This window comes from Thalassophryne amazonica, chromosome 8, assembly GCF_902500255.1.
Source record: "Thalassophryne amazonica chromosome 8, fThaAma1.1, whole genome shotgun sequence".
Lineage (NCBI taxonomy): Eukaryota > Metazoa > Chordata > Actinopteri > Batrachoidiformes > Batrachoididae > Thalassophryne > Thalassophryne amazonica.
The window spans coordinates 59125150-59152704 of NC_047110.1; the positions used below are offsets into that span (position 1 = coordinate 59125150).

Here is a 27555-nt window from a genome sequence, read left to right on the forward strand (position 1 = left end):
GCTGTCACCCCGGCTGCTCCTGTGAGATGGCAGCGCCCTCTGGTGCCTGGAGCCCGCACTCCAGGCAGGGTGCCCTCTGGTGGTGGTGGGCCAGCAGTACCTCCTCTTCAGCGGCCCACACAACACCAACTAAAGATAAAATAAAAAGAACAGTATGAAAAACACACATAAAAGCATAATAAGAGCATCCAAATAGAATAAAAATAGACAAAAAAAAGTGTCAAAGCAATTATGTGCAAAAAGCTGCCCTGAACAAGTACGTTTTTAACTTAGCTTTAAACAGAGGCAAACTATTAATGGACCTCAGTTCAGGAGGTAATGCATTCCACAACTTAGGACCTGCTACTGCAAAAGAACGGTCACCCCATTGTTTGAACCTGGACCTGGGAACCTCCAGAAAGTTTTGGTCAGCAGACCGAAGTGCTCTGACAGGGTTGTGTGTTTTTAACAAGTCACATAAATAAGAAGGTGCAATGCCATTTACAGCTTTAAAAACAAACATTAACAGTTTAAAATCAACTCTAAAACGGACTGGAAGCCAGTGCAGGGAGTAAAGTACAGGAGTGATGTGGCTGTGCTTCCTGGTGTTGGTCAACAGGCAAGCAGCAGCATTCTGGACCAGTTGGAGTTGGTATAGGGAGCCTAGAGTGATACCAACATAGAGTGCATTGCAATAGTCAATCCGGGAGCTGATAAAAGCATGCATAGCCTTTTCAAGGTCCTTTTGGCTTAGAAAGGGTTTGACTTTTGCCAAGAGTCTCAGCTGGAAAAAAAAACTGGCTCTTACCACACTGTCAATTTGTTTCTCAAATTTTAAACAGTCATCAAACAGCACACTAAGGTTCCTTACCACAGCCCTACAATAAGGAGCCAGGGAGCCAAGATCTGGGTCACAGTTAGTTTTAGCTCCAAAAAGAATACACTCTGTTTTGGCTTCATTAAGGTGCAGAAAATTCTGAGCCAGCCAGTCCTTAATATCCTTAAAAGAGTTATGTATGGACTCCAAAGCACTTGTATTATTAGGCACAACTGGCATATAAATCTGAAGGTCATCAGCATAAAAATTAAACTGAAGATTGTATTTAGTGATGACTGAACTCAGTGGAAGCATGTACAAAGAGAAAAGCAGTCCAAGGATACTGCCCTGGGGCACACCAGTGGTCAGAGGAACTGTGGAGGAGGAGAGGTCATTAACCATCACCCTGAAAGTCCTGTTGGTCAAATAAGACTGAAACCACTCCAGGACAGTCCCCTGGAGGCCAACCTGCTGGGACAGACGTGTGAGGAGGATTGAGTGGTCCACAGTATCAAACACAGCTGTTAGATCCAACATCACCAGCAGCACAGGGTTCTTAGAGTCCAATGATAAAAGAATGTCATTTTGTACTTTTAAAAGAGCTGACTCAGTGCTATGTCGAGATCTAAAACCCGACTGAAATTTATCTAAAACAGAGTTGTGTTCTAAAAATGATTGCAACTGATTAAAAACTTTTTCTAAAACCTTAGATAAAAACGATGTTTGATACTGGTCTAAAATTAGATAAAACTAAGGGATCCAGGTTGGGCTTTTTAAGAAGAGGCCTAACTACAGCATGTTTAAAATGGGCTGGAACTGTCCCGGAGCTGAGGCAGCTATTGATAAAAGAGAGCAAGCTCGGACCCACAGTGTTAAAAACCTCTTTAAAAACCTTTCCTGGAATAGTGTCCAATGAGCAGTAACTAGGTTTAATGCTCTGGACAACCTCAGTGAGAAGTGTCAGAGTAACCGGCTCAAAACTATTAAAAACAGCAGTTATGAGAGCAGTTATGTTATAACAGAGTTCTAAGAGTTATAACAGAGCAGTTATATGTCTAAATAGACATGAAGGAACTTAACCAATTCACACCCTTTGCTCAATACTTTGTTGATGCACCTTTGGCAGCAATTACAGCCTCAAGTCTTCTTGATTATGATGTGACAAGCTTGGAGAACCTATGTTTGTACAGTTTTGCCCATTCCTCTGTGCAACACCTCTCAAGCTCCATCAGGTTGGATAGCATTGGTGCACTTGGTCATTTTCAGATGTCTCCAGAGATGTTTAATCGTATTCAGGTCTGGGCTCTGGCTGGGCCACTCAAGGACATTCACAGTTGTCCTGAACCCACTCCTTTGATATCTTGGCTGAGTGCTTAGGGTCATTGTCCTGCTGAAAGATGAGCCGTTGCCCCAATCTGAGGTCAAGAGTTCTGGAGCAGGTTTTCATCCAGGATGTCTCTATACATTGCTGCATTCATCTTTCCCTCAAGCCTGACTAGTCTCCCAGTTCCCACCACTGAAAAATATCCCCACAGCATGATGCTGCCATCACCATGCTTCATTGTGGGGATGGTGCTTGGTTTCCTCCAAACATGACGCCTGGCATTCACGCCAGAGTTGTATTTGTCTCATCAGAACAGGGCATTTTGGTTTTCATGGTCTGAGAGTCCTTCAGGTCCCTTTTGGCAAACTCCAGATGGGTGGCCATGTTCCTTTTAAGGAGTGGTTTCCGTCTGGCCACTCTACCATACAGGCCTGATTGGTGGATTACTGCAGAGATGGTTGCCCTCCTGGAAGGTTCTCCTCTGTTCACAGAGGAAATGTTGGAGCTCTGACAGAATGACCATCAGGTTCTTGGTCACATCCTTGAATAAAACCCTTCGCCCCAGATCGCTCAGTTTAGACAGGCGACCAGCTCAAGGACAAGTCCTGGTGGATCCGAACTTCTTCCATTTAGATGTTTAGATAATTTTATTGTCATTACAACTGCAATGAAATTTCTCCCACCCAATCACCTCAAACAAAAACACAATTAATCCACAATTATTACAAGTTGAACGTAATAATGTCACACATCAGAATTAGAACACCCATACATATACATTTAAATGGCAAATGGACTGCATTTATATAGCACTTTTCCATCTGCATCAGACACTCAAAGCGCTTTATAATTATACCTCACATTCACCCCGATGTACATACAAGGCGCTCACTACACATCGTGAGCAATAGGGGATTAAAGACCTTGCCCAAGGGCCCTTAGTGATTTTCCAGTCAGGTGGGGATTTGAACCGAGGATCTTCTGGTCTCAAGCCCAACACCTTAACCACGAGACCATCACCTCCCCTACATTTCATTGTTTATGTGCACTAAACTTTTCTGGATGGAGGTCACTGTGCTCATTGGGACCTTCAAAGCAGCAGAAATGTTCCAGATTTGTGCCTCGAGACAATCCTGTCTCGGAGGTCTACAGATAATTCCTTTGACTTCATGCTAGCTTTGTGCTCTGACATGCACTGTCAACTGTAGGACATTATATGCAGACTGGAATGTGCCTTTCCATATGTCCAAGCAACTTAATTTGCCCCAGGTGGACTCCAATTAAGCTGTAAAACATCTCAAGGATGATCCGTGGAAACAGGATGAACCTGAGCTCAATTTTGAGCTTGATGTCAAAGGCTGTGAGTACATGTGACTTCTTTTTTTTTTTAAATAAATTTGCAAAAACTAAAAAAAAAAAATCATGTTATTATGGGGAATTTTGAGGAAAAATGAATTTCATCCATTTTGGAATAAGGCTGTAACATATACTGTGGAAGAAGTGACGCACCGTCTGAGATAAAATTAGACAGCTGAATGAGAAATGTTCTTAAGTCAACTACAACAACATTCTTGTATCAGTTTAATTCTTACAAATTCAAACAGCACAGTAGACTTTGTAGCAGTTCAAAATGATCAAAGCCTCTACTGAGTTATTGACATCATCTGATAAGTAAAATGACTGAAAACAAAATGTTACAATGTATGTAAAGCAACAGTGACACCTTTAAATAGCATTAATTATATAATTACAAAAGAAATATCACATATAATGACAGCAATGCATATCCACAAATCAAACACATGATGAAAATATATATGATAATAAATAATCCTAATCATATGAACAAGTCAAAGGAAAAAAAAAAGAGGCATGAATTGTAACTTCAACATTTTAATTTCTGGGCCAAAATGTTTTGTGATAAACTCAAAAAATAAGCTACCACAAATATAGGCAGTTGCAATTACACTAAACAAAGCACACAATGCATTATCACAAAGGAATAGCATAGCATTCAAACTGGTGTGCTTTCAGGTAATTCGCAAAAACTGCATTAGCAGCCATGCAAAGCTGAAAACTATTCTCATCTTCACTGCTCCAAACAAATTTATATAAAAACAAGTGCTTAAAAAAAAAAATCACAAAGAAATGTCACGATTGCAGAATTGATTCAAGTGGTGCAGAAACAAGCATTGTGGAGCAGATGTTGGGGAACTTCTAGTCAGTCCATCCCTTCACAAGCCTTCTCAAGTGAAATACGCAATACAGATCATCTGTTTCCAGGAAATCTGTACTGCGTATGTTAGCACAGTACAAGTGTTTACATGTCATTGTCAACACAGACTGTTAGGTGGGCCAATGTCATTCATTCACATCCTGGGAAATCAAAGCATGGTCCTAAAATACTGACATTTCCAATTTATATGCATTTTAACTACACTTTAAACCATTAAATAGCATTTACATTTGACTGAACCAAGCGCGGATAAACTCAGCTGGAACAGAGTGCAGCATTGTGACAACAGAAGTAAGGAACTGCATGGCTGGTCAACCGTGAGCCATGAAGTGCACGAGGGCGCAATCACCTCAGCAGGTAATTCCACTGATGAGCGCCACGTCAAGTAGAGGGCAAGAGTCCATCAGAATGATCACCTTGTGCTGATGTAGCTTCAGCAAAGACCTGCACTCTCTTGGCTCTTCGTGGAACAGTGTTGGTCAACTATGATCTAGCATCTCCTTTTGCAATTCTAGTGGCAACACTTCCTAAAGGCGTAGGGAATGATTCTTTAAAAGAAAAAGAAAATAACAGCATACAACCAACATAACTTACATTATAAATAATTTTCTTAAAAATATGACCACAGCATGAATGTCTGAAAAACCTACAGTGATGGTAAAACAACGGCCAGATCTTTCTACTGTCAAAACATTTGACTGAAATTATGCCATTCAGAAAACAATAAAAAAGTGTTACACTTTTTCCTGTTTTACCTTTGCGTGCCACATGTACAACTATAACAATGCCCATTTTTGTATACATCCACTCATCCTCTTCTATAAGGTGTCACCTCATAGGGTCTGTGCACGTTAACTTTAAACTGAAATAATGCCATCGACATGGAATATCGAAACAAAACTGTAAAAACCAAGTACAAAAGGTACAATAATCATAGGACCACATGAAGAGGTGTGAAAAAGTCTTCAGTATTCACAGAAAAATATCAACTGAAGTAACTCACCGGACAAGAAGCGTCCTAAGTTTATATACATGTGATACATGTAAAATTGAAAATAGATTTTCCTCTCTGTACATAGCACTATCTTCTTTCATCTTCCTCTTCTTTATTTACAATGAACTCCTTTTATTGAGGTCTTGAGCCATTTCTTGTAAGTTCTGTGAGGATCTAGTCAAGAGAGATAACGTCAGATATGGAACCATAAATGGCTGCTGCCGCTGCAGCTTCCACTGAAGACCTAGACAATCCTGAGATGGGGTGGTTGTCCCTTTCCCGGTCCCTGTCCTTTTCTCGTTCCCGCAGACTGGTGGAAGACACCAAGCTACTTGTGCTGCCACTGTTACTGCCGCCATTGGTGGCTGCCAGCGTGCTGCTCCCGGGGGTTCCTGGCTGCTCCCGCAGCATTTGTGAGGAACCATAGGGTAAGAAACGATTAAGGAGCAGATCGTGGTCATCGGTGGCTGAAGCTGACGCAGCCGCTGCTGCAGCCATCACCATGTTGTAATGCTAATCGGATGGATAAGAGCCATGATTAGACAACACCATTACGTTAAACATATTGTGCTGTGATCAGCTAATTAAATGTACCTGATTGTCACCGGGCAGGAAGGAGAAGAAATTCAAATCTATATATAATATAAAAAAAGAAGGCAAATTTAGTTAATTGTAGTTCAACATACGTACAAGTGTAAACACAACAAAAACCTGTGAGCATATGCCGAGATGGGTACATCTAACAAAGCAATGGCTCATTTTTCACAAAGAAAACAGCTTGTTAAACAGATGTCTGACAAGTCAATTCGTTATTAAGTTTGTTATTTGATATATTTACCTCAACTGCAAAGACAACCAGGCCTGTATCTGAAGCAGACTTATATTAGAGAGAGGACTTTATTACCGCCAGCAACCAACAGGGGAGGACAGAGGTTACAGGACTGTTTGCCTGTCTGAATGCAGACACTAAAACTCAAAGGGGTTTAATGCTTTACAGTGACTATCTGTGACAAGATGGTCTGCGGGTCAGGAATGAGCTGAGCAATAGGGGATGAATAAGAGATTCATCTGCTTTACTGTTTGTCATTCCAGCACCCAAATTTTTCTTTTTCCCTGTAGAAAAAACTCCAGAGTAGATCTGCTTCACTTTCACACACAAACAGCCGTGTCAGATTCAACTGGCTTATCTATCGTGGGACTGTGGCAGCCCTACCTGGCAGGTCAGTAGGTGTGTGGTAATAGTGGCGATAGTCCTGGATGAGAGGTGGAGGTGGGTGAATGTAGCTGCTCTCTAGAGGGGGCATGCTGGGAGCTCTGGTTACAGGTGAGGCCTGGCTGTGTAAATTCAATACTCTGAGAAGAGAAACAATGCTGAATCACTTAAGTGACCAAAGGAAGGAGGCATGATGTTGAGCATGAATCTGAAAAAATGTTCTGGGACTCGTGGTTTGCAGACATACCCCTTGTTTGCAGGTGGAGAGACTGGTGACAACGAGGGACAGGCCCGTTTTGGAGGCGGCTCATCATCACCCTCTTCATCCGACGAGCTTTCCAGTGTCAAGTCAATCACGTCGACTTTCCCACTGCCGTCGTGTGATGAGCCGCGTTTCTGCTCATGCGTTTCTGTCCGAGACAAACCTAGAAAGAAACTCCAAACTCACAGCATGTTCGCAGATGTACAAAGAAAACAAAACTTGAAATATGCTGGCTGCATACCGCTGTCTACACCATTGTAAGACGCCGACACCTCCTGCACCTCTTTCTTTGACCTCATCGGGGACCAACTTCCATCTTCTTTGAACTGAATTTCATCACAGTCAGAACAGCTGTTTAAGATTTCCATGAATAACCTGCAAAACAGAATATTTCAATTCAAAATTGCATCAAATTTACAGGCTTTTTGCACCTCAGACCTATTAAGAAAGCTAGCCTTTTTACTTTAAAGTTGTGTGCACAATATTTATAACACTGAGAAAACAATAAAACATGAACATTGCCAAATCAAGCATGCAAGTCTCAGAAAGGTTAAGATTTGTCGAAAGTAACTAATAACGATGATCCATGTTACACATGACTCTTTGTATTAAACAGTCCTGAAAAAAAATATAATTTCAAATTAGTCATTTATGAACTTGATAAAAAATATTTTCAGTTTTAATTTTTATTACAAGCCTACAGTCTGCTCTGGCTCATGGGCCACACAACAACTGAAGCGTTGCGAATACTTTCTCGGTGCACTGTACACTATTGTGTAAATACAGTTTTGAATGAAACCTTCAGTACCACGTAGAGCTGTAACTAAAGAATATTTTCATAATCAATTAAGCGATCTATTATTTTTTTTGATTATTCGTTAGTTCCACTAAAACAAATAATATTAAGAATAATAATCATAAAATGGTGCAAAATGTTTATCCAGAGCCCAAGATGATGCATTGAAATGTCTTATTTTGGACACAGTGCAAAGATAATGTTTTCTGCCAGACAGGATTAAAGCAGACAGTAAAATAAGCCATAAAACATTCACATTTAAAAAGATGAAGTCAAAAAACTTGGATTAAAAAAGACGACTTAAAACAATTAATTGTCAAAATACTTGTCAATTAATCGTTTAATCATGACACACTTGTTATGTGTCGGACGCAGCTCGGAGAACCGACCAGCGTTTGAAGGACCCAGTATGAAATAAGCAGAGCACAGTACAAAGGCTAACTGAATTTAATACATAACAGTGATGTGATACAAAACAACAAAAGAGTGTGCGGTCTGGCGTGGTGGTGATACGGTGCGCTCCCAGCAGCGCTAACGGTCCGGAGCCAGAAGCCGTTCGGACCCAAGGACCCCGCCGACACCCCCCAGGTGGCCACAACAAACCGAGTCTCAGGAAGTGTGCTGACGAGCGTGAGACCTCACCCCCTCCTCTTTCACAGACCGTGCATCAAACCCTGGACGTTCTCTGCATCCACTGATGATGAGATGGCTCCCGAGACGACGATCTCACCCGTCTGGTCACAAAGTCGAGTCTCTGGCAAATACACACTGTATACTCCAGTCTTAAATGCCACCATGTTCCAATCCATATAGATGCACCACAGCTGTGAGTCCTGACGAGCCGCAGGTGATCAGGGTGAGGTCCTGATAACCTCAGCAACACAGCCACTCAGTCCCAAATGCAAGCCACCTGGAAGGAAAAACAAAAGACAGAAACAAAAAGGCAGCCAGGCCCCCCAGCCATACAACAACACTGATGTAATAATTTAACCTGGTATGACAGCTTAAAAATGACTGACTAAAATGTGTGTAAACTGTCGTGGGGGGACAGTAATTTACACACTGCTGTAAATATTTTTTGCTGGTAGTTAAGGTTCTTTTCCACAGAAAAAAAATCCCCAAAAACAAGAACTCTTTTTGACAATGTGTGAATTTTCTTGAATGGCATCTTATTTTTGGGAACTTTTTTCTCAGCAACCATGCAATTTGGGAACATGCCCTATTTTGGGTGAAATTTACCATTTTCACCACCAAAAGTCTGTATTTTCTTCAAAACGTTTCAAGGACAACTTGTGCGCAGTACTTAGATGAAGATAACAAAACCATCAGAATGAAAAGCCTTCAAGAACTGAAAGAGAAGAAGCACATGAATTGTAGACAAAGGATGAAAAGACATTTTACCATGATATGAGCTAATCGGGGAGGCATGGTGTCTTAGTAGTTAGCACTGTTGCCTTACAGCAAGAAGGTCTTGGGACCACTTCCTACTTGGTCCTTTCTGTGTGGAGTCTGCATGTTCTCCCTGTGTTCATGGAGGTTTGCTCCGGCTTTCTCCCACTTCCAAAGACATCCAAGTTAGTTGAATTGATGACTCTAAATTGGCCGTAGGTGTGTGTGAGTGTGGCTGAGTTTGTCTATCTATATGTGACGTTGCAATAGATCCTATCCAGGGTGTACCCCGGCTCTTGCCCAATGACTGCTGGGATAGGCACCAGCCCCCTGACCCTTGACTAGAGTAAGCAGGTATAGACAAGAGTCATCAGTCGATGACATGTCCTCCTGTTCCCCACAAATCAGTAATAGAAAGTGTCTGGGATCACCAAAGTATATTCTGACGCCAAATATGAATGAAACTGGTCAACTGGTTCTTGACAAATTGCGCTAACAAGGGTGGCAATGACAATATCTTGCTGTAATCTTGAAATTGACCCCAAGGTGACCATAATCAACTGGTGTTGGGAGAACACCCAAGTAAATCCTTAAAGCCCCTTTCACACCGGGCTTGCATACAGTTGCGTTATGATGCGTATGGAGTACGCTGGAAAAATGCGCACATTTGACGTAGTCCCTGTGTAGGCTGGTTGCATATGGCTGCTCACTGCCATGTATGTAGTCCTCGCCACTATTTTCTGCTTTTGTGGAAGTGCACTCCATTCTCAAAACGGTTCATGAAAAGCAAATGATAGTCACATTTCCAGACATACAGTGGGACACACTGCTGTCTCATCAGGGCTCGTAACATCAGATCACAAACTTCAGAGACTGTTGTGTTCCCTCACATCATGCTTCTTGTTTCAGCATGAGAGAGAGAGAGAGAGAGCACGCTACTGAAAAAAAGAGCAGAGAGCACGTCAATGTTCTTTTTTTCAGGACCTGCTGCTTCTTTTCTCTGGATTTTGAAAGAAATCCAATTTATGAATTGAAAGAATGTAATCATGTTTTCTGATTATCGGATTACTGAAGTGCATAAACTGATGCATCCCTGCCATAGACCGGCTCATGCACATGCAATGGCTCGTTCAGCCAGTTTGATCACCTGTTTTAAGCATGCACAGGTGTTACGGGCTGAGTTTCACCGCACATTCATGCGCCCATTTGATCATCTATTTTAAGCAGGCACAGGCGCTGCGGGTGCAGATCATTTAACTGCACACTAGCGCACAGGTTAGATTACCTGTTCTGAGCACCAACACGTCCACCAGTTCGATCAGCTGTTGTACAACCCCAGTTCCAATGAAGTTGGGACGTTGTGTAAAATCCATTTCAAAATGAGCAAATATTTGCACAAAAGAATAAAGTTTATCAGTTTGAACATTAAATATCTTGTCTTTGTGGTGTATTCAATTGAATATAGGTTGAAGAGGATTTGCAAATCAATGTATTCTGTTTTTATTTACATTTTACACAAAATCCCAACTTCATTGGAACTGGGGTTGTAAGCAGGCACAGAAGATGTGGGCTGTGTGGATCGTGCAGTCACACGCATGTGCGCCAGTTCGATTAGGAGTTAACCTGGATGTGGAAATGTCCTCCCGCTGGCGATCTGTCCACAAGCAGGAGTTAATGGACTTTATTTAATTCTCCACAATGTTGAGAGAACTGGAGGAGGTGAAAGCAAAGCAGAGCTGCATCTGGTGGTCGCGTGCGATCTGTCCATGAGGAGTGTACGTGGACATGTCCTCTGAACGTGGAAGCTTGGCTCGCCTCTTCTTCTTCCATTGTTTTGAAGCTTCAGTGCTAGCAAAGTCCAGCAGGATGAATAAAATCTATCAATCCAGGTATGTACTGATAAAAGGATTTTTCGCTCTGGCGTGCAGAATTGCGGAGGCTTTGTTGTACAGTAGTGCAGTGTTGTGAAGATTCACATACAGTTGCGATGTGTTATGTAGGCTTGCTTAACAGCTGCATACTCTCTGCATCCAGTGCTCTACGCCGAAAAAATGAAACATGTTTAAAAGGAACCCCGACTATAAATACATGTTTATTCTATATGACTTGTTGTGATATTAGTAACATAACTATGGGACAGAATTTGCAAAAATAATGTCAAGTTTTATGATATTTTAAGAAACTTGATTTCTACGTAGGTCGCCATTGTTGTTTGTAACGCAATGCATTCTGGGTAGTGACGTCAAATGGGGGCAGAGCTTCCCGTGTTTACATTACAACTAGCGGCGATTAGCAACGATGAGCTCCTCTGTTCACCCTTTTCAGTTCGAACCAGAGCGTGATCTGCAGTGTGAGGAAGAGAACTTTGAAAATACTGTCAGAAATGAAGATCAGCGCTCTGATCAAGCAAGAGTTGACCATTGTAGGTGGTGTCTGTGTGGGGGCTGCTTGCCGATGCAAACAGAGAAAGAGAGCGTCTGCTGCTCTTTCGCATGTTTTAGTCCTATTTTCACTAGTTACTCGTGGACGAGTTTTCTTCTTGTGGGGAAATATGACAGGCACTGCATCTGGTTTAAGACGTCGTTTGTATCCAGAAACACCAACAAGCTCCCTCTGTTATGTGCAGACACGAGTTGAGGAGCGGACCAGCGTCTGACTGAACCCAGCGCTAAATAACCAGAAAGCGGTTCCAAAAACAAAACAAATTTATTTCCCTTCTGTGCAATAATTTGTGTACAACATAAATGTGCGGTTGTCTGGCGAGGTGAAGGACGGTGCGCTCTCCAGCGCCCAAATGGATCGAAGCCCGACGCTTCTGGACCCAGACTCACCGCCGAACACCCCCCAGGTGGATACGACAAACTGACTCTGTGAAGGATGGAAAAGGTGAGGTAAGTCAACAGCTACAACAAATATCCTTCAAAGGCACACATTATCAGCAACACATTCAGGTCTGAATTTAAGCTTTATGTAAATGAGCAGCTTCTCACAACAGGTGGAGGATCATCATTCCGTACGCCACGGCAGTGAGAAGCGAGCTGCACAATTCTCATCAATGTTCAAATATACTGCGTAACAAAATACCAAATTACTGTTAACACTTATTCAGACAATCATCACCTCTGATGTGTGCTGACAGCATGTGTCCCTCACCCGTCCTCCTTCACAGGCACGATGTGTCAAACCCAAGCGCGGTCCTCAGCGTCTCACAAACGAACGTCACAAGGTCGAGTTCCAGGCAATTCTGCTCGAATCACTCATGGCTTAAATGCAGAATGCCATCTAATTATCTGCTTCAGCTGAAAGTCTTTAAGCTTGCACGTAAGCATCATCCACAGGTGCTGCAAGTCATTAGGCCTGCACGTGAACATCCTCCACAAGTGCAGCCAATAATGCTGATGAGGGTGAAGGACTCTTCTGCCAGCACCTTCTCCACAGACAAAAACCAGTTTGCATACCACCTGGAGAGCAAAGAAAAGAAAACAACACCAAAATGTCCAGCCAAACCCCCCAACACACAACAGTACCCCCCCCATCAACGGGAAGCCTCCCGGCGACCGAACAGACCAGGCCCGAGAACAGCACCTCCCTCCGGGGTCCACGTCAGGAATCAGACGGCGTAACGCTCCCAAGGTCCACCGCAGACAGCAGGACAGGGCGTCGCGGCTGGAAGGCCGGCTGGCATCAACAAAAACCCCAAAAGAGTCCCATATACAACCCAACATACAAGAAAAACACAAAACCCACCCAAACCCTCCCCAGGGGACCGTCCCATCCAACCCCGGGAAGAAAAGAAAAACTCCCAAATCCAAAAACCCAACATAGCTCCACAACACAATACCAACATAAATTCACAAAGAAAAATAACAAACAACCCCTCCAGAATGACGTGCAGAGCCCAACACCCGCCAGAAGACCTTTACCGCCAGTTCCAGGAGTAACAGCCAAAGCCGGAATCCCACAGAGGTCCCCAGGTATTCATGGAGCAACAGCGCCCCCCAGAGGACTGTACCATCAACCCCAGGAGGCACCCTCCCCACAACTCAGGAACCCCAGACCCGGCCACACTTGGCTAGTCGGCCCCACAAGCCAATTCCCCCCCAGAGGACCGTCCCATCAACCCTGGAGGTGGAACCTGGAAGGAAACAAAAAAACACAAAAAGCCAACCCCTGACGGACTTCATTAAACCAAATAAATAAAATAAAATATGGCAAATAAAACAACCGGCAAACCCTGTTACCCCCCCCCAGCACACCGAAAGACCCCAGATCACTCCCAGAGCCTATCGTCAGCTCAATTTTGGCGAACGGCACAAAACTACCAAGCTGGGGAAGGAAACAGGAAAAACTAACCCAGTCCCATCCCCTAAGCGCAGCAGAAAAAACGGAAATACATCCGGTGCCCCAAACCGACCATACCACCAGCCCATCGGGAGGGGTGGAACTACCGAAATGGCGTACGGCACAGATCGGCCCACCACTCCGACTGAGGTACGTTCCCGCTGCACCACACCCCGGTAACACCAATGACGAACGGTCAAAGGCCCACCGGGGCTGGAGTGGAACCGGGCATTAACCAAACCCCAAAAAACGCCCCTGACAACCCCCCCCAGGTGCAGAGGTTTTCTGAGATACGCTCAGCGTAACCAACCTGCACCACCCCACAACCCACAAGACAAACGGTCTTAGAGCATGTGAGGTTGGGGTTAGGGAAGCAGGGAAATAAAAAAACAACAAAACAAAACGACCCAATCCTCAAACAAAAATTACCTAAATTCAAATAATGATTACCTGAGTCCAGCCGAGCTCCGAACTGCCAGTCATTCACTCCACCAGAACCGCCTCTAAATCCCCAAACAATTTATAACCCCTTACATGAAAACAAAAACAGCCAAAATAACTAAACAACCAAAGGTCTGCCCCCCCCCCCCTTTTTTTTTTGTGTGTGTCCGTTATTATGCCTGTCTAAGAACACCTGGAGATACGTCATTGTTATCTTTCTTGACGCTTATGTGACCGGGGCAATATGGCGGCTTCAGCTCGTCCGAGCTGCATGGGCTCATCTGCAAGAGGAGCCAGAGGTCCCGTCGGAGGAGTCTCAGTGGGGCGAAGAAGAGGCAGCCCTGATCTGTGTCGGGGAAAGCCCCGAGACGAAAAGACCCGCTCTGATGTCCGCCCTCTCTCGCGTCCACGCTCCTTTATCCGATCATCTATACGAATAGCCAAAGATATCAGCTCATCTAAATCTTTTGGTTCGTCACGGACTGCTAGCTCGTCTTTTAATGAATCGTTCAAACCATCCACAAACACTCCTCTCAAAGCTGCGGCATTCCAACCGGACTGAGCAGAAAAAATTTGTAAATCCATGGAATAATCTGCCGCACTCCACCTCCCCTGCCTGAGATTCAGCAACCGTTGGGCAACGGTATTCGTTTTCACCGGATGGTCAAAAACCAATCGGAACTCCCGGGAGAAATCCTTAAAGGATCCTAACAATGGAGAGTTATTACTCCGCAACGCAGTGACCCAAGCTAAGGTGTCACCTCGGAGCAAATTTGTCACATATGAGACACGGCTACCATCAGAAGAGAAGGAAGCCGGTCGCTGAGCAAAAACCAGAGAACACTGCATCAAAAACGGAGCACAAGCTTCAACGTTTCCCGCATATGGCTCCGGATGACAAATAATTGGTTCGGAAGCCGAATCTCTGGGTGACGGAGTTATCTGCACCGGTATCGGTGCCGCAGCTGGAGCAGCAGGAAGCGGAACGGCTTGCGCTGCACGCTCCGTAACGCGGGCATCTGTTTGTTTAATTTGGTTTGCGAGATGCTGTAATTGCTCCCATAGCTTCTCCAAATGTTCTTGAACTTTTTCAGCAAAAAGAACCGCTTCTGCCGCTGGGTCCATTTTGGAATGGCCGGGAACTACTGTTATGTGCAGACGCGAGTTTAGGAGTGGACCAGCGTCTGACTGAACCCAGCGCTAAATAACCAGAAAGCGGTTCCAAAAACAAAACAAATTTATTTCCCTTCTGTGCAATAATTTGTGTACAACATAAATGTGCGGTTGTCTGGCGAGGTGAAGGACGGCGCGCTCTCCAGTGCCCAAATGGATCGAAGCCCGACGCTTCTGGACCCAGACTCACCGCCGAACACCCCCCAGGTGGATACGACAAACTGACTCTGTGAGGGATGGAAAAGGTGAGGTAAGTCAACAGCTACAACAAGTATCCTTCAAAGGCACACACTATCAGCAACACATTCAGGTCTGAATTTAAGCTTTATGTAAATGAGCAGCTTCTCACAACAGGTGGAGGATCATCATTCCGTACGCCACGGCAGTGAGAAGCGAGCTGCACAATTCTCATCAATGTTCAAATATACTGCGTAACAAAATACCAAATTACTGTTAACATTTATTCAGACAATCATCACCTCTGATGTATGCTGACAGCATGTGTCCCTCACCCGTCCTCCTTCACAGGCACGATATGTCAAACCCGGGCGCGGTCCTCAGCGTCTCAAAAACGAACGTCACAAGGTCGAGTTCCCGGCAATTCTGCTCGAATCACTCATGGCTTAAATGCAGAACGCCATCTCATTATCTGCTTCAGCTGAAAGTCTTTAAGTTTGCACGTGAGCATCATCCACAGGTGCTGCAAGTCATTAGGCCTGCATGTGAACATCCTCCACAAGTGCAGCCAATAATGCTGATGAGAGTGAAGGACTCTTCTGCCAGCACCTTCTCCACAGACAAAAACCAGTTTGCATACCACCTGGAGAGCAAAGAAAAGAAAACAACACCAAAATGTCCAGCCTAACCCCCCAACACACAACACCCTCATTAGCTGAGGTCGATGAAAAGCCTCAAATGCATCCGCGTTGAAGTGACGTGAGCACAGCCGCCGGTCTTTCGGCAACTGCACTCTTCCACAAGCATCCTCCCACTTTTTCCTTAACTTTCTTTCTTTTGGAAAGCAATGAAGGCTTAGCTCGCTTTCTTTGTTGCCCTTAGACTGAAAATTGCATCCAAAAGCCGCGCAATGTGGCATTTTATCTCGGTAGAAGAACTAGCTTTAACACTGTTTTCGCTTGCATGAAAGATTTCAGAAACCTTTCCACATCATCACCCCCAGAATGCATTGCGCAGGCAAAAACATGGCGGCCGCGTTGTATTTAAATACGTGATAAATAAACGCTATTTTATATAATTCAAGACTTGTTTAAGCACCTCTAACTATATATTATAATAGCAGACGTCAGTGTTTCAATTTTTTGACAAATTTGATGTTATAGTCGGGGTTCATTTTAATTTCTTGCATCCTCCTTGCGTAGCCCTCAGCATACTGCTGCGTAGAGATCAAAAACTCAGCGTAGAGCTGCTTAAACCCAGCGTAGAGCAGCATAACTCGGCGTAGACGGTACGCCGCAATACGCAATTCTACATTGGTCCTGATGTGAGCCGGGGTCGGGGGTCCGCGTGGCCCCAGAACCCAAATTAATTTTGTATCTATACATTTTCAGCATCTCCTGGAAAAAAATCTCAAAAGAAGAAAACAAAACAGAATATGACTTTCCTTTTAATTGTAAACCAAATTATGCATCAACTCAGAATTAAACTAGTTGTATGCAAAAGTTTGGGCACCCCTGATATCTTTCACGATTTTCCTTTATAAATCATTGGTTGTCTGGATCAGAAATTTCAGTTAAATATTTCATATAGCAGACAAACACACTGATATTTGAGAAATGAAATGAAGTTTATAGGATTTACAGAAAGTGTGCAATAATTCTTTAAACAAAATTAGGCAGGTGCATAAATTTGGGCACCCCAACAGAAAAAATACATCAACATTTAGTAGATTCTCCTTTTGCAGAAATAACAGCCTCTAAACACTTCCAATGTCTGGATTCTGGTTGAAGGTATTTTGGACCATTCTTCTTTACAAAACATCTCAGGTTTGTTGGTTTCCGAGCATTGATAGCCCGCTTAAAATCACACCACAGATTTTCAATAATATTCAGGTCTGGGGACTGGGATGGCCATTCCAGAACATTGTACAACCTCTGGCAATAATTATGGACTCACCTGCCTCGGAGGATGTTCATTCAGTTGTTTAATTTTGTAGGAAAAAAGCAGATCACAGACATGACACAAAAATAAAGTCATTTCAAATGGCAACTTTCTGGCTTTAAGAAACACTATAAGAAATCAGGAAAAAAAAATTGTGGCAGTCAGTAATGGTTACTTTTTTAGACCAAGCAGAGGGAAAAAAATATGGACTCACTCAATTCTGAGGATTAAATTATGGAATCACCCTGTAAATTTTCATCCCCAAAAATAACACCTGCATCAAATCAGATCTGCTCGTTAGTCTGCATCTAAAAAGGAGTGATCACACCTTGGAGAGCTGTTGCACCAAGTGGACTGACATGAATCATGGCTCCAACACGAGAGATGTCAGTTGAAACAAAGGAGAGGATTATCAAACTCTTAAAAGAGGGTAAATCATCACACAATGTTGCAAAAGATGTTGGTTGTTCACAGTCAGTTGTGTCTAAACTCTGGACCAAATACAAACAACATGGGAAGGTTGTTAAAGGCAAACATACTGGTAGATCAAGGAAGACATCAAAGCGTCAATACAGAAAACTTAAAGCAATATGTCTCAAAAATCGAAAATGCACAACAAAACAAATGAGGAACGAATGGGAGGAAACTGGAGTCAACGTCTGTGACCGAACTGTAAGAAACCGCCTAAAGGAAATGGGATTTACATACAGAAAAGCTAAATGAAAGCCATCATTAACACCTAAACAGAAAAAAACAAGGTTACAATGGGCTAAGGAAAAGCAATCGTGGACTGTGGATGACTGGATGAAAGTCATATTCAGTGATGAATCTCGAATCTGCATTGGGCAAGGTGATGATGCTGGAACTTTTGTTTGGTGCCGTTCCAGTGAGATTTATAAAGATGACTGCCTGAAGAGAACATGTAAATTTCCACAGTCATTGATGATATGGGGCTGCATGTCAGGTAAAGGCACTGGGGAGATGGCTGTCATTACATCATCAATAAATGCACAAGTTTACATTGATATTTTGGACACTTTTCTTATCCCATCAATTGAAAGAATGTTTGGGGATGATGAAATCATTTTTCAAGATGATAATGCATCTTGCCATAGAGCAAAAACTGTGAAAACATTCCTTGTAAAAAGACACATAGGGTCAATGTCATGGCCTGCAAATAGTCCGGATCTTAATCCAATTGAAAATCTTTGGTGGAAGTTGAAGAAAATGGTCCATGACAAGGCATGACAAGTGAGTTTTCTTTGTTTCAGAAGGCTTCATACCCATTCAAATTCACCAGAATATACAAAATTTGACACCCCTATCAAATTTTCACGGATTGGTTCAAGGTTCAAAGCAAAGCTGTGCTGCAACAAAGTTGATTACAGACCCGCTGTAGGTCTGTAATCAATGTAGAGAAATTATCATTTTCCTGACAAACACCCCCCCAAAACAACAGCCACTCTGAAGGACCGATAAGGGAATTGTTAAGCAAAAAGCTTATTGATGTCAGTGGATTGAATAATTTCTTAACGATACCCGAAAGGAACCAGTTCTCGATACCCATCCCTAGTAATGATTATGGGGAATCTCCCTCAAAAAACTTTGAAAAGAGCAAGTCAAATTTTGTATATTCTGGTGAATTTTAATGGGTATGAAGCCCTCTGAAACAAAGAAAAGTCACTTCAAACCATGAAGTAAAAACACATTATTGATCATGGGGGGTCTGGGGGTGGTCCCCCAGGAATTTTTTAAAAGAGCAAGTCAAATTTGGTATATTCTAGTGAATTTTAATGGGTATGAAGCCCTCTGAAACAAAGAAAACTCACTTCAAACTGTTAAGTAAAAATTCTTTTTCTTCTGTAGTATTTTGATCAGTTCTCTTCCAGTAAAGGCGCCAAAAGGGTGCTGTGTTGCTGGCTGTACAGTCAATAAATTACAAAATTAGGGCCTAAAGCAACTGACAACATTGTTCTGCTATGTACAAAGTAACACTGTCACCCGTTTTGAAAATGCATGTGCACTGAGAAACTCAAAATTGGCTTAAAAAGGAGTGATCACACCTTGCACCAGGTGGACTGACATGAATCATGGCTCCAACACGAGAGATGTCAATTGAAACAAAGGAGAGGATTATCAAACTCTTAAAAGAGGGTAAATCATCACGCAATGTAGCAAAAGATGTTGGTTGTTCACAGTCAGCTGTGTCTAAACTCTGGAACAAATACAAACATGGGAAGGTTGTTAAAGGCAAACATACTGGTAGACCAAGGAAGACATCAAAGCGTCAAGACAGAAAACTTAAAGCAATATGTCTCCAAAAGGAAAAGCAATCGTAGACTGTGGATGACTGGATGAAAGTCATATTTAGTGATGAATCTCGAATCTGCATTGGGCAAGGTGATGATGCTGGAACTTTTGTTTGGTGCCGTTCCAATGAGATTTATAAAGATGACTGCCTGAAGAGATCATGTAAATTTCCACAGTCATTGATGATATGGGGCTGCATGTCAGGTAAAGGCACTGGGGAGATGGCTGTCATTACATCATCAATAAATGCACAAGTTTACGTTGATATTTTGGACACTTTTCTTATCCCATTAATTGAAAGGATGTTTGGGGATGATGAAATCATTTTTCAAGATGATAATGCATCTTGCCATAGAGCAAAAACTGTGAAAACATTCCTTGTAAAAAGACACATAGGGTCAATGTTATGGCCTGCAAATAGTCCGGATCTTAATCCAACTGAAAATCTTTGGTGGAAGTTGAAGAAAATGGTCCATGACAAGGCTCCAACCTGCAAAGCTGATCTGGCAACAGCAATCAGAGAAAGTTGGAGCCAGATTGATGAAGAGTACTGTTTGTCACTCATTAAGTCCATGCCTCAGAGACTGCAAGCTGTTATAAAAGCCAGAGGTGGTGCAACAAAATACTAGCGATGTGTTGGAGCGTTCATTTGTTTTTCATGATTCCATAATTTTTTCTTCAGAATTGAGTGATTCCATATTTTTTTTCTCTCTGCTTGGTCTAAAAAAGTAACCGTTACTGACTGCCACAATTTTTTTTCCTGATTTCTTATAAGAGTTTCTTAAAGCCAGAAAGTTGCCATTTGAAATTACTTTAGTTTTGTGTCATGTCTGTGATCTGCTTTTTTTCTACAAAATTAAACAACTGAATGAACATCCTCCGAGGCTGGTGATTCCATAATTTTTGCCAGGGGTTGTACTTGTTCCTCTGCGTGAATGCCTTAGTAGATTTTGAGCAGTGTTTAGGGTCACTGTCTTGTTGAAAGCTCTAGCCCCGACACAACTTCAACTTTGTCACTGATTCATGAACGTTGTTCTCAAGAATCTGCTGATATTGACTGGAATCCATGTGACCCTCAACTTTAACAAGATTCCCAGTACCTGCATTGGCCACACAGCATGATGGAACCACCTCCAAATTTTACTGTCGGTATCAAGTGTTTTTCTTGAAATGCTGTGTTCTTTTTCAGCCATGCATACCGGGCATGTCCATTATGTCCAAATAACTCAATTTTAATTTCATCAGTTCACAGCACCTTATTCCAAAATGAAGCTGGCTTGTCCAAATGTGCTTTAAATTCAAATTCAAAAAACTTTATTTGTCCCCAAGGGGCAATTCAAATACCAACAGCTGCAATATTTCAGACAAACAACAACAAAAAAAGAATAAATGAATAAAAATAAAATAATACCACAATAAATAAATATCAATACAATTATAAGTACTTCAGAAAGTAAAACAATTATATCATAAATTATTAGGGGATTGCAAACAAAAGTCACTCCTGCCAGGAAAAAAAGGAGAGGGATTAAGAGGTAAAGAGGTGAACAGCCCTGGGAGCAAATGTCACTCTTCTCCTCTGTGTCTTGAACCCAGGGCTAGAGGTGCACCGATCGATCGGCCACCGATCATTATCGGCCGATCACGCCTTGATCGGTTTGATCGGTGATCGGTAAAATGCGCCGATCAAAAGGACCGATCACAACAGTGCACAGTTGTTTTGAGGGGTGTTTGTCAGGAAAATGATAATTTCTCTACATTGATTACAGACCCTGCAGCAGGTCCGTGATCAACTTTTCTGCAGCGCGGCTTTGCTCTGAACCTTGAACCAATCGAAGCAGTGGTTCGCAGATTGAAGCAATGCTTCGATCTGTTTGCTTCGTTTATACTTTCTTTCGCTTAGTTTTCCCCGCTAAAACCCTAAAGAGCATACGTCTGTGAGTATTATTTACCTTTTCTATGTTAAACCGACCTGTTCGCGGTTTAGCATGTCTATGGCATTTTCAATGTAAAAGTAGCATACGCATTTGCAGCTGTCATCACGTTCGGGTGCCATTTGTGTTCAAATTGTAATATTTCTTAATTTATTTTTGTTTATATATTAATAATCTAGATGCTTATTATATACAATTTTAGAGAAAGAGACAAAAGAACCTGAATAGAAACACAACGAAAATATATAATAGCAACTAACAATGAACATCATAAATAAATACATACAGAAATAAATGTTTCCTGTGAACACTCTAGTATCTCTTACTCTCCATTCATCCCTGTCTTATTTAAGTTTAATGCAGTTTGTTTCGGTCAAACATATTTTCTTCTTTCTTCGTCTTTCGGCTGTTCCCGTTAGGGGTCGCCACAGCAGATCAATCGTTTCCATCTCACCCTGTCCTCTGTATCTTCCTCTGTCACACCAACCACCTGCATGTCCTCTCTCAGCACATCCATGAACCTCCTCTTTGATCTCCCTCTTCTCCTCCTGCCTGGTGGCTCCATCTCAGCATCCTTCTCCTATATACCCTGGGTCCCTCCTCTGCACATGTCCAAACCATCTCAATCTCGCCTCTCTGACTTTGTCTCCAAACCGTCCCACCTGAGCTGTCCCTTCTGATATGTTCATTCCTAATCTTGTCCATTCTTGTCACATCCCAAGACCCATCCATCCATCCATTTTCTTCCGCTTTATCCAGAGTCGGGTCGCGGGTGGCAGCAGCTCAAGCAAAGCCGCCCAAGACCTCCCGATCCACACACACACTCCTCCAGCTCCTCCGGGGGAACCCCAAGGCGTTCCCAAGCCAGCCGAGAGATGTAGTCCCTCCAGCGTGTCCTGGGTCTTCCTGGGCCTCCTCCCAGTGGGACGTGCCCGGAACACCTCTCAGCGAGGCGTCCAGGGGGCATCCGGGAAAGATGCCACGAGCCACCTCAACTGACTCCTTTCGACGTGGAGGAGCAGTGGCTCGACTCCCAAAGACCATATTTTCAATATGTTAATTTTCTTCAGTGATTTTCTCCAGAACTATCTGCCAAACTAGAAAACTGCTGCATCCTAGTAAGAGCAGAATACTATGGAATGAATTTTAATAAGGAATGTTGGTTTTTTTTTTCTCACCTAAATGGATGCTGCACTCACTCCAGTTTATTGTCTGGAATAGTCCCAGATTGCATTTCAGAGCTTCTAGAATTGAAACATTTTCGTGCGGGTGGTGTTGGGGGGTAATTTTGGGTTTCAGCTTTTTTGTTTTTCACCCCTTTCATCCCTGAATATGTCAATCGTGAGTCATGTTTGTGTGGCTTAAAGTTACTAACTGGGACTCCTGTCTTGTTGCGAGAAAGAAATGAGAATCGTCCTCCGTTCTGTTCACACAGCTCCAAACGCTGCGCGGCTCTCTGATGAGTCAAGTTAGAATGATAGAGTCCAGTCTGAATTAATAACTTCAAAGTGAAACACCATTTTGTTTATTTTTGTTTTTGCTTTCCTCTGTTGACATAACTCATTTTGACTTCTGATATGAGCTGGACGGACAAGGAGAGCAGTCGCCATCATCTAATGTAGTCCATGTCCGTCATATCACAAGTCAAAATGAGTCAAATGGCTCTGAGAGATCTAAATAGGACTGCTGGTAATGAAATGGGAACCACACTGCCATCTAGTGGATATCCAGTGTGCGTGAGTGTGTATTTGTGAATTAGTAGGCATTTGTTTGTGGATCGGTGGATTTTGCGAAAAGAAACTCAAAATTACGTCACAGAGGAAAGCGATGAATGCATGTAATTGGTGATCCACAAATGCTGAAACTCAATTCACAAATACAATTTCCAGTTTTACAAATGTATTATTTTTTTTTAACAAATTAAGTTTTATATTTGCAAATACAACATTATTTGCAAAGACCAATTTACAAGTTACAAATATGAAATTTGTATTTGTGGATATCTGAACACATTTGCAAATCAATGATTATTTGTAGCTCACCCTTTGTGCATTTACAAATATTAATGAGACAATTTTAACCCCATAGAATGAGGGCTGTATTTTACATTCTCAACGTTCTGTAGGCTGTAACCACAGCAACATGAAACATGGAAAAGAAAAGCTTGCTGGTAGAACAAAGTCAGTGTAATAAAACAAAAGTTGGCAGTTTATTCTAGTGTCTTTATTTGAATGCATGTTTTTTGTTTTCATCATTAAGTTTTAATGCAAAAATAGTCCTATACATTAGACCTATATTCCAATAACCAGCAAAAATCTATTAAGCATAAAATTCAAAAAGAAAAAATAATATAGCACCTTCAACTGCACCACAGACTAAAACAGTTAAATGTGGTCTATTAAACATTAGGTCTCTCTCTTCTAAGTCCCTGTTGGTAATGATATAATAATTGATCAACATATTGATTTATTCTGCCTAACAGAAACCTGGTTACAGCAGGATGAATATGTTAGTTTAAATGAGTCAACACCCCCGAGTCACACTAACTGTCAGAATGCTTCGTAGCACTGGGCCGGGGTCGAGGATTAGCAGCAATCTTCCATTACAGCTTATTAATTAATCAAAAACCCAGACAGAGCTTGAATTCATTTGAAGCTTGTCTCTTAGTCTTGTCCATCCAAATTGGAAGTCCCAAAAACCAGTTTTAATTTGTTATTATCTATCGTCCACCTGGTCGTTACATGTGAGTTTCTCTGTGAATTTTCAGACCTTTTGTCTGTGTGTGCTTAGCTCAGATAAGATAATTATAGTGGGCGATTTTAACATCCACACAGATGCTGAGAATGACAGCCTCAACACTGCATTTAATCTATATTAGACTCTATTGGCTTTGCCTGAAAAAGGAAATGAGTCCATCCACCACTTTAATCATTCTTAGATCTTGTTCTGACTTATGGTATGGAAATTGAAGACTTAACAGTATTCCCTGAAAACGCCCTTCTGGCTGATCATTTCTTAATAACAGTTACATTTACTCTGATGGACTACCCAGCAGTAGGGAATAAGTTTCATTACACTAGAAGTCTTTCAGAAAGCGCTGTAACTAGGTTTAAGGATATGATTCCTTCTTTATGTTCTCTAATGCCATATACCAACACAGTGCAGAGTAGCTACCTAAACTCTGTAAGGGAGATAGAGTATCTCGTCAATAGTTTTACATCCTCATTGAAGACAACTTTGGATGCTGTAGCCTCCTCTGAAAAAGAGAGCTTTAAATCAGAAGTGTCTGACTCCGTGGTATAACTCGCAAACTCGGAGCTGAAAGCAGATACCCGTAAGTTGGAGAGGAAATGGCGTCTCACTAATTTAGAAGATCTTCACTTAGCCTGGAAAAAGAGTCTGGTGCTCTATAAAAAAGCCCTCCGTAAAGCTAGGACATCTTTCTACTCATCACTAATTGAAGAAAATAAGAACAACCCCAGGTTTCTTTTCAGCACTGTAGCCAGGCTGACAAGAGTCAGAGCTTCTGTTGAGCTGAGTATTCCATTAACTTTAACTAGTAATGACTTCATGACTTTTCTTTGCTAACAAAATTTTAACTATTAGAGAAAAAATTACTCATAACCATCCCAAAGACGTATCGTTAGCTTTGGCTGCTTTCAGTGATGCCGGTATTTGGTTAGACTCTTTCTCTCCGATTGTTCTGTCTGAGTTATTTTCATTAGTTACTTCATCCAAACCATCAACATGTTTATTAGACCCCATTCCTACCAGGCTGCTCAAAGGAAGCCCTACATATTTAATGCTTCGATCTTAAATATGATCAATCTATCTGTGTTAGTTGGCTATGTACCACAGGCTTTTAAGGTGGCAGTAATTAAACCATACTTGAAAAGCCATCACTTGACCCAGCTATCTTAGCTAATTATAGGCCAATCTCCAACCTTCCTTTTCTCTCAAAATTCTTGAAAGGGTAGTTGTAAAACAGCTAACTGATCATCTGCAGAGGAATGGTCTATTTGAAGAGTTTCAGTCAGGTTTTAGAATTCATCATAGTACAGAAACAGCATTAGTGAAGGTTACAAATGATCTCCTTATGGCCTCGGACAGTGGACTCATCTCTGTGCTTGTTCTGTTAGACCTCAGTGCTGCTTTTGATACTGTTGACCATAAAATTTTATTACAGAGATTAGAGCATGCCATAGGTATTAAAGGCACTGCGCTGGTTTGAATCATATTTGTCTAATAGATTACAATTTGTTCATGTAAATGGGGAATCTTCTTCACAGACTAAAGTTAATTATGGAGTTCCACAAGGTTCTGTGCTAGGACCAATTTTATTCACTTTATACATGCTTCCCTTAGGCAGTATTATTAGACGGTATTGCTTAAATTTCATTGTTACGCAGATGATACCCAGCTTTATCTATCCATGAAGCCAGAGGACACACACCAATTAGCTAAACTGCAGGATTGTCTTACAGACATAAAGACATGGATGACCTCTAATTTCCTGCTTTTAAACTCAGATAAAACTGAAGTTATTGTACTTGGCCCCACAAATCTTAGAAACATGGTGTCTAACCAGATCCTTACTCTGGATGGCATTACCCTGACCTCTAGTAATACTGTGAGAAATCTTGGAGTCATTTTTGATCAGGATATGTCATTCAAAGCGCATATTAAACAAATATGTAGGACTGCTTTTTTGCATTTTACGCAATATCTCTAAAATCAGAAAGGTCTTGTCTCAGAGTGATGCTGAAAAACTAATTCATGCATTATTCCTCTAGGCTGGACTATTGTAATTCATTATTATCAGGTTGTCCTAAAAGTTCCCTAAAAAGCCTTCAGTTAATTCAAAATGCTGCAGCTAGAGTACTGACGGGGACTAGAAGGAGAGAGCATATCTCACCCATATTGGCCTCTCTTCATTGGCTTCCTGTTAATTCTAGAATAGAATTCAAAATTCTTCTTCTTACTTATAAGGTTTTGAATAATCAGGTCCCATCTTATCTTAGGGACCTCATAGTACCATATCACCCCAATAGAGCGCTTCGCTCTCAGACTGCAGGCTTACTTGTAGTTCCTAGGGTTTGTAAGAGTAGAATGGGAGGCAGAGCCTTCAGCTTTCAGGCTCCTCTCCTGTGGAACCAGCTCCCAATTCAGATCAGGGAGACAGACACCCTCTCTACTTTTAAGATTAGGCTTAAAACTTTCCTTTTTGCTAAAGCTTATAGTTAGGGCTGGATCAGGTGACCCTGAACCATCCCTTAGTTATGCTGCTATAGACGTAGACTGCTGGGGGGTTCCCATGATGCACTGTTTCTTTCTCTTTTTGCTCTGTATGCACCACTCTGCATTTAATCATTAGTGATCGAGCTCTGCTCCCCTCCACAGCATGTCTTTTTCCTGGTTCTCTCCCTCAGCCCCAACCAGTCCCAGCAGAAGACTGCCCCTCCCTGAGCCTGGTTCTGCTGGAGGTTTCTTCCTGTTAAAGGGAGTTTTTCCTTCCCACTGTAGCCAAGTGCTTGCTCACAGGGGGTCGTTTTGACGGTGGGGTTTTACAGAATTATTGTATGGCCTTGCCTTACAATATAAAGCGCCTTGGGGCAACTGTTTGTTGTGATTTGGCGCTATATAAAAAATTGATTGATTGATTGATTGATTTTGGGCATGATCCAAATATGTACTTGATCGGTATCGGCCTTGATCGGTATCGGCCGATCAAAATTTCAGTGATCGGTGATCGGCCTAAAAAATCCTGATCGGTGCACCTCTACCCAGGGCACCGAAGTTGGCGCCCTGAGAGGAGCCACTCAAATGCAGTGCGCGGAGCATGTGGTGGATAATCTTTTTAGCCAACCTAAGTGCTTGCTGCTCACAGATGCTCAAAAGAGATCTAATAGGAAGTCCAATAATTTTGGAGCAGATTCTGGCTATACTCTCTCAATGATTCCTGTTGTGAAGGCTAATGGAATGAAACTAGAAGGTCACAGAGAATGTAACTATACTTTCTACAAAAGAAACGTAAAAAGTTAACAAGATGTTTTTACTGACTCCAAAGGAATCGAGTTTCCTTAGGAGATACTGCCGCTGACAGCAGTGTAAAGGATGAAGAGCAGAGGTGAGAGCACACAGCCCTGAGGGGAGTCCGTTGAGGTGTACTGGAGGTCGGAGAAGGAGTTATTAAACCGGACTCTGTGACCTCTTGGTTAGAAAATCTAA

At 42.2% G+C, this 27555-nt stretch overlaps 1 protein-coding gene across 2 annotated transcripts in view; it reads right to left on the bottom strand.

Annotated features, from left to right (window-relative positions):
* Nucleotides 1-3684: 3684 nt before the first annotated feature.
* pias1b (protein inhibitor of activated STAT, 1b) overlaps nucleotides 3685-27555 on the bottom strand; it is a 66669-nt gene continuing 42798 nt past the window's right edge. Inside the window, exons 10-15 of one of the 2 annotated variants that reach the window (XR_004562213.1) lie at nucleotides 7067-7200; nucleotides 6811-6988; nucleotides 6564-6703; nucleotides 5945-5982; nucleotides 5360-5863; nucleotides 3685-4883 (exon numbers count right to left, since the gene is read on the bottom strand). Coding sequence is in view for 1 of the 2 variants with exons in the window: in XM_034176403.1 (XP_034032294.1) it covers nucleotides 5525-5863; nucleotides 5945-5982; nucleotides 6564-6703; nucleotides 6811-6988; nucleotides 7067-7200 (829 nt within the window). In the remaining variant the exon portion in view is untranslated. Of the gene's footprint in view, nucleotides 5864-5944; nucleotides 5983-6563; nucleotides 6704-6810; nucleotides 6989-7066; nucleotides 7201-27555 lie in introns of both variants that reach the window. The other variant, XM_034176403.1, reaches the window with a different exon arrangement.